The following is a 7,669-nucleotide window of genomic DNA, read 5'->3' on the forward strand; positions in this document are numbered from 1 at the left end:
TTTTTTGAGACAGAGTCTCACTCTGTCACCCAGGCTGGAGTGCAGTGGCACGATCTTGGCTCACTACAGCCTTGATCTCCTGGCCTCAAGCTATCCTCCTGCCTCAACCCCCCAAGTAGCTGGGACTACAGGTGCATGCCAACACACCCGGCTAGTTTTGTTTTGTTTTGTTTTGTTTTGTTTTGTTTTGTTTTGTTTTGTTTTGTTTTAACCTTGAGCAGCTTTTTAAAGACTATTAGCCAAATTTGCAGCATAGTCTCTGACAGAGCAGACAAAGTTATTTATTTTGAGACAGGTTCTCGCTCTGTCGCCCAGGCTGGAGTGCTGTGGTGCCACCTTGGCTCACTGTAACCTCCGCCTCCCAGGTTCAAGCTATTCTCCTGCCTCAGCCTCCCAAGTAGCTGGGATTATAGGAATGTGCCACCATGCCCAGCTAATTTTTGGATTTTTAGTAGAGACAGGTTTTTGCCATGTTGTCCAGGCTGATCTGAAACTCCTGACCTCAAGTGACCCTCCCGTCTCCACCTCCCAAGTGCCAAGATTACAGGTGTGAGTCACCATGCCTGGCCAAGAAAAGTGACCTTGAGCCCTGCTATGTCATCACCTTCTTATACTGCTGAGTTGGGCATGAAGGACTTGGAATGAGTCAGTAAGAAGAAAAATGTTGTTTTTGGTAGGGGGAGTTATATTTCTTCAGTACTCTTCCAGAGACGAGTTTACAAATGAATGAACTGGTGAATGAGAATATGTCCAGACGTGTGTTTTAATGAATTCTGCTTATCTTTTCCTGGGGCACAGAGGACACCCCAGTGCTCTGTCTTCATGGCCTAAGAAGTTGGGAACCTACTTGGGAAACTCTTCTTATTTAAAAGGCTAAATTTTGGATGTTCTGTTTTACAGCGATCACTGAGGCGAGGGAAGAAGCCAAGCCTTACCCGCTATTCCCAGGACCTTTGCCAGGGAGCCTGCAAACTGACCACACATCATTGTTATCCCTTCCTCACGCCAGTGGGTACCAGCCTGCCTTGATGTTTTCACCAACCCAGCCTGGAAGACCACATACAGGAAATGTAGCCATTCCCCAGGTGACCTCTGCCAGGTCAAAGCTTCTACCGCCTCTTGCCTTCAAACACACAGTTGGACACATAATACTTTCTGAACATAAAGATGTCAAATTTAATTGCTCAATCAGTGTACCTAATATATACCAAGACACCACAATTTCTTGGTGGAAAGATGGGAAGGAATTGCTTGGGGCACATCATGCAATTACACAGTTTTATCCAGATGATGAAGTTACAGCAATAATCGCTTCCTTCAGGTATGTGTTCTTTCTTCCTTTTTTATTTTTTTAGTTTTAATTTTTACTTATTTATTTAGAGACAGAGTCTCACTCTAGCCCAGGCTGGAGTGCAGTGGTGCGATCTCAGCTCATTGCAACCTCCACCTCCTGAGTTCAAACAATTCTCCTGCCTCAGCCTCCAGCATAGCTGGGATTACAGGCCGACCACCACGCCCAGCTAATTTTTTTTGTTGTTGTATTTTTAGTAGAGATGAGGTTTCACCATGATGCCCAGGCTGGTCTCCAATTCCAGACCTCAGCTGATCCGCCCATCTCGGCCTCCCAAAGTGCTGGGATTAGAGGCATGAGCCACCTTACCAGGCCTCTTCCTTTCTTTTATTTTTATTTTATTTTGAGGCGGAGTCTCGCTCTGCCGCCCAGGCTGGAGTGCAGTGACGCGATCTCGGCTCACTGCAAGCTCCGCCTCCCGGGTTCATGCCATTCTCCTGCCTCAGCCTCCCGAGTAACTGGGACTACAGGCGCCTGCCACCATGCCCAGCTAATTTTTTGTATTTTTAGTAGAGATGGGGTTTCACTGTGTTAGCCAGGATGGTCTCAATCTTCTGACCTCGTGATCCGCCCACCTTGGCCTCCCAAAGTGCTGGGATTACAAGCGTGAGTCACCGCACCCAGCCCCTTTCTTTTTAAATGTCGTTATGCTAATGCTGCCTCAAAAGCAAAAGCCTTTTGTTTTCTGTTTAAGCAACCCACTGGAAGCTTTAGAGAGTTGAAGGATAGCTGACTATGTGTTCAATCTGAGCTTGGCAGTGTTGGAACTGTTGCTTAGCAGATACTCAGGGGCTGGGCCTGGGATGCTACTTCCCACCTGACCTACATATCATATCAAGTACAGCTGGACCCAAGAGCTCTACCAATGAGTGGGAACAGTGTTTCTTACTGGGTAGGAGGAGACATCAAAATCACCCTGGCCACGTGGGGCCTTTTAAACAGAGCAATTGCTTCAGCTTGAGAGTTCTGGGCTGTAGTGTGCTATGCCAATTGGGTGTCTGCATCAATATGGGGACCCCCCCACTGCCACCAAAAGCAGGGGACCATCAGGTTGCCTAAGGAGGAGTGAACTGGCCCAGGTCAGAAATGGAGCAGGTCAAAACTCCTGCACTGATCAGTAGTGGGATTGCACCTGTGACTAGCCACTGCATCCCAGCCAGGGCAACATAGTGAGACCCTGTCTCAAAAAAAAAAAGCCCGAAAAATAAAAACCAGTGCAGCTTTCTCATCCCTTCAGTTACCCTGCCGCCCCTGCCTTCCACCTCTCCCTACCGCCTCCCAGTGCTGATGTATCTCCCGTGCACTATGGGGCAGGAAGAGATGGAAAGTCTGTCTCTGGAAATGCGACAGGCCCTAAGCCTCAGACCATCATCTCAGTACTCCACTTTGTTTTTTAAGAGCAAGCTAGATGAGGTGGGGTGTTGTGTGTGACAGGGATAAGCTAAGCCAGGACTTGTATCTGGACTACTCTGTTTTCCCAGAGACCCAGCTGTCATGTCTCAGAATGCTGCAGACGGGCAGGTAGGTGCTTCTCTTCTCGCCACCCCTTTTGTATTCTCCACCCTTTCGTCTTAGCCAGGAGGTGTTTTGCTTTTCTGCTTTTGTTTTTTGCAGCAGGACTTTGTCGCATACACGGTTTTAGAATTGGGTTGGCCTGTGGTTGTTAAAAGCATGAAATGAGGTCAGAGCCACACAGCATGGAAGGGAGAACCTTTTTCCTGCAATTCTTCCACTTTGGAGTGGAGCCTTCTTTGATCTGTTCCATTTTCACTTTCTCTGACATGATACTTGGCACCGTCCCATACTGTGTCATGCCTTTTAGTGAATCGTTTTGTTTCCTTTTCAGAAAACCACCTTACAATTACCACAGACCTAACTACTTGGGTTAGTGTGCCAACACTTCCACAAGATGTGCCCTTTTTGCATATTTTTTCCCCCAGGTTGTAGACTTGGTTAGTGGATAACCCCTTAGCCTCCAGGCAAAGAATGCAACTTCCATATTACTCTGGCTGAGTCTCTCCGCAGCCATTCTCAGCCCGTGGCTAAGACTGCTTAGGAGATTTGACTATATTTTTTCTACATCAACTATAAAAAGCAGGTTTCTTACAATTACATAGACATAGCTTCTGAAGAGAGAAGTAAAACTATCGTTTAATAATAAGTGAATGACCGAGACGGGCAGATCACGAGGTCAAGAGATCAATATTATCCTGGCCAACATGGTGAAACCCTGTCTCTACTAAAGATACAAAAATTTGCCAGGCGTGGTGGCGCACGCCTATAGTCCCAAATACTCGGGAAGCTGAGGCAGGAGAATCGCTTACACCTGGGAGGTGGAGGTTGCAGTGAGCTGAGATTGCACCACTGCACTCCAGCCTGGCAACAAAGCGAGACTCCATCTCAAAAGAAAAAAAAAAAAAGGAAGTGAATGAGGAGTAGTTTAAAGATTTCAAGAATAGTAAGCTGGCACATTGGTCTCATTGGGTGTCACCTAGGAGGGGAGCATAGCCCTACCCTGCTGTCTCTCTGGACTTGGCCAGTGCATGACTGTGGGTGAGCTGTCTCATCTTCCCTGGTCTATTTTCCAAAGGAAGAGATGAACTTGGACCATGTGACTGCCAGCTCTACTTCTGCTCTCAGATGCCATGAGCTGTTCAGAGGACTTAAATTGTAGAGTTTTAAAATTTTGATTAGTCAGTTTCTTGTTTTGGACCCATGTCTTTAGAGTGCAGAAGATGACCTGGGTGTTATTTTGAGAACTTTAGAAATTTGGAGTAGAATTTATTCTACTGTTTGTATTCAGCTTATTACATATAAACTCATTCTAAAGGAGAAAAATCTTATTTGACCTCCAAACTAAGCCTGAAAGCAAATTTAGTGATCAGAATTTTTGCAAATGATGAGCATTTCATTGAATTAGGTAGCATACAGGATGATACCAAATTTGCCTGTGTATGATTCTTCAACTTTATTAAGGTAATGTTCAGGGGCACAGTAACTGTAGAGTGATTCAGTGAAATAAATTATAGTTGTAAGAGTTAAAGAAAGAGGAAAGAAACACGAAATGCAGCTTAACAGTCAAAGATGGGTTTATTTTAAAGAAATAAACCTGAGAGGGGCTTCTGGCCAATGTCAGTGAGGAGCATTATCTTTTATAGACTAAAAGCATATATTAGTTTTAGGGTAAGGGGCTTACCACAAGCTTGGAATGTTTGTATGTTGGGGAGAAGTTTATGGCAGGGTTGGAATGTCTCTGGTCAGAGGGGAGGTTATCTTGGGGCTGATACCTCTCTGGGCTGAAGGGGACTTTATCTCGGGGCTGGCATGTCTCTGGTCGGGGAGGGGTTTGGAATGTTTTTGGTTGGAGATGTTATTTGTGGTTTATGGTCATGCTGACCTTAGCCATTAGGCTGATGCCCTTTAGATTTAGGCGGTTTTTAATCAAGGTGAACTTTAGAATGACAGTGCTTGTCCAAGATTGCAATACTCCTGCTCTGTCAATAGTTACTTAATCAAGATGACAAGTATTTATATAATTTCTTGGCAAAAGAGGATGATGTTGGAGACCCTAAACGTGCAGTGTGTTTTAGGTGAGGACATTGAGCCCTGTGAGCAGGGTCACTAGGCAGTGAGCTAGTCTTACTTAAACAGGGAGCCTGATTTGCACACCTGCAGTGACCTCTCTTCTCACATCTCCTGGGCCCTAAGGAAATCTACTGTGGCTCCCAGGAACAGTGAAGAGTTAAAAAATAGTTTTAGGCTTTCAATATATGTAATTTTATTAGAAATTCATTAGCCTGCAATTTTGCTGGAGTTGCCATTAGCAACATCTGTATGGACTATGTTTATTCAAGAGAATATGCAATTAAAATCACTAGGTTAAGAGAACATGGATGTATATTGGCAGGCGTCAAAAGGACTCTAGAGAGAAACACCTGGTATTTTCAGTTTGGTCATGGGAACTTTTTTTTCTAAAAGGTATTAGGATCACACATAGAAATTCCCATAAGAATTTGGCCGTGTACGGTGGCTCACTCCTGTAATCCCAGCACTTTGGGAGACCGAGGTGGGTGGATCATGAGGTCAGGAGATCAAGACTATCCTGGCTAACACGGTGAAACCCCGTCTCTACTAAAAATACAAAAAATTAGCCAGACGTGGTGGTGGGTACCTGTAGTCCCAGTACTTGGGAGGCCGAGGCAGGAGAATGGCATGAACCTAGGAGGTGGAGCTTGCAGTGAGCTGACATCAAGCCACTGCACTCCAGCCTGGGCGACAGAGCGAGACTCCGTTTCAAAAAAAAAAAAAAAAAAGAATAGGCAGAATTTATGTGAATTTTAAAATGATGAAGTCTCTAGATTGAGGACCCCATACTTTGTATCTGCACTCATTCTTTAAATATGACACAATTGTGAGTTACTAGAGACTGACCCTGTGTTTATCTTTCTTTTCATTATACTTTAAGTTCTGGGATACATGTGCAGAATATGCAGGTTTGTTACATAGGTATACACGTGCCATGGTGCTTTGCTACCATCAACCCATCATCTACCTTAGATATTTCTCCTAATGCTATCCCTCCCCTAGCGCCCTCACCCCTGACAGGCCCCGATATGCGAAAGTTCCCCTCCCTGTGTCCAAGTGAGAGAACATGCAATATTTGATTTTCTGTTCCTGTGTTAGTTTGCTGAGAATGATGGTTTCCAGCTTCATTCATGTCCCTGCAAAGGACGTGAACTCATCCCTTTTTTATGGTTGCATAGTATTCCATGACATATATGTGCCATATTTACTTAATCCAGTCTATCATTAATGGACATTTGGTTTGATTCCAAGTCTTTGCTATTGTGAATGGTGCTGTAATAAACATACGTGTGCATATGTCTTTATAGCAGAATGATTTATAGTCCTTTGGGTATATACCCAGTAATGAGATTGCTGGGTCAAATGGTATTTCTGGTTCTAGGTCCTTGAGGAATTGCCACACTGTCTTCCACAATGGTTGAACTAATGTACACTCCCTCCAACAGTGTAAAAGTGTTCATATTTCTCCACATCCTCTCCAGCATCTGTTGCTTTGTGATTTTTTGATCACCATTTAAACTGGTGTGAGATGGTATCTCATTGTGGTTTTGATTAGCCTTTCTCTAATGACCAATAATGATGAGCTTTTTTTCATATGTTTGTTGTCTGCATAAATGTCTTCTTTTGAGAAGTGTCTGTTCATATCGTTTGCCCACTTTTTGATGGGGTTGTTTGTTTTTTTTCTTGTAAATTTGTTTAAGTTCTTTGTAGATTCAGGATATTAGCCCTTTGTCAGATGGATAGATTGCAAACATTTGTTGCATTCTGTAGGTTGTCTGTTCACTCTGATGATAGTTTCTTTTGCTGTGCAGAAGCTCTTTAGTTTAATTAGATCCCGTTTGTCAATTTTGGCTTTTGCTGCCATTGCTTTTGATGTTTTCATCATGAAGTCTTTGCCCATGCCTATGTCCTGAATGGTACTGTCTAGGTTTTCTTCTAGAGTTTTTATGGTTTCATGTCTTACATTTAAGGGGAAGAGAAGGGAAAGCATCTGGTCTTTGGTCCTAAAACAGCACCTGTCCAAGTTGAAGATGTGGTTTAGAGTATCTAATGGCCCAGAGCTTTGGTTACTCCTCACACCTTCCATTGCTCTGACACCCTCTTTCCCACAGTGGCCCCTGCTGTCATATAGCTCTCTCCCTTCCAAAGGAAGAAAGGACTGTGATAAAGTCATTTACTCTAAGGAAAGCTGTAACATTCACTGGCGATGTCATTTTAGACACCAAGAAATAGAGCTATTATAAAAATCAGTACACATAGGCAAGTACACGCTAGTTATCAAAATGGCCTTCCTTGCATATGAAGTTGTTTTCCGGCAATTCGTTGTTTGTCGGCGGCATAGTTAACTGGATGGCTGAATATTGAGGCAAGTTGGGCAGAACTGGTCTCTGTCCTCCTGCTTGTGGTTGTGAACAGAATGGAGGGGAAGGGCCAAATCAAACATCAGGTGCAGCAGTGCTAAGGTACTGTTGCCTTCAGATTTTAGATTTGTCCTTGAAGTATTGATTTAGAGAAGGAGGAACTGGCATCAGGACTGGAGGAGGTACACTTCTGCCACTCAGGAGCAACCACATCTTGCAATCAAACCTCAGTTAATTGAAACTTGGTGTGGCCGGGCGCGGTGGCTCAAGCCTGTAATCCCAGCACTTTGGGAGGCCGAGACGGGCGGATCACGAGGTCAGGAGATCGAGACCATCCTGGCTAACACGGTGAAACCCCGTCTCTACTAAAAAA

The 7,669-nt window shown here is 44.3% G+C and overlaps 1 protein-coding gene across 1 annotated transcript in view; it reads left to right on the forward strand.

Moving 5' to 3' along the window:
* Window positions 1-7,669, forward strand: part of MERTK (MER proto-oncogene, tyrosine kinase) — a 142,004-nt gene that overhangs the window by 37,741 nt on the left and 96,594 nt on the right. The window contains exon 2 of the mRNA XM_017856217.1: window positions 901-1,321. Coding sequence (XP_017711706.1) covers window positions 901-1,321 — 421 coding nt within the window. The remainder of the gene's footprint in view (window positions 1-900; window positions 1,322-7,669) is intronic.

This window comes from Rhinopithecus bieti, unplaced genomic scaffold, assembly GCF_001698545.2.
Source record: "Rhinopithecus bieti isolate Rb0 unplaced genomic scaffold, ASM169854v2 scaffold_42219, whole genome shotgun sequence".
NCBI classification, from domain to species: domain Eukaryota; kingdom Metazoa; phylum Chordata; class Mammalia; order Primates; family Cercopithecidae; genus Rhinopithecus; species Rhinopithecus bieti.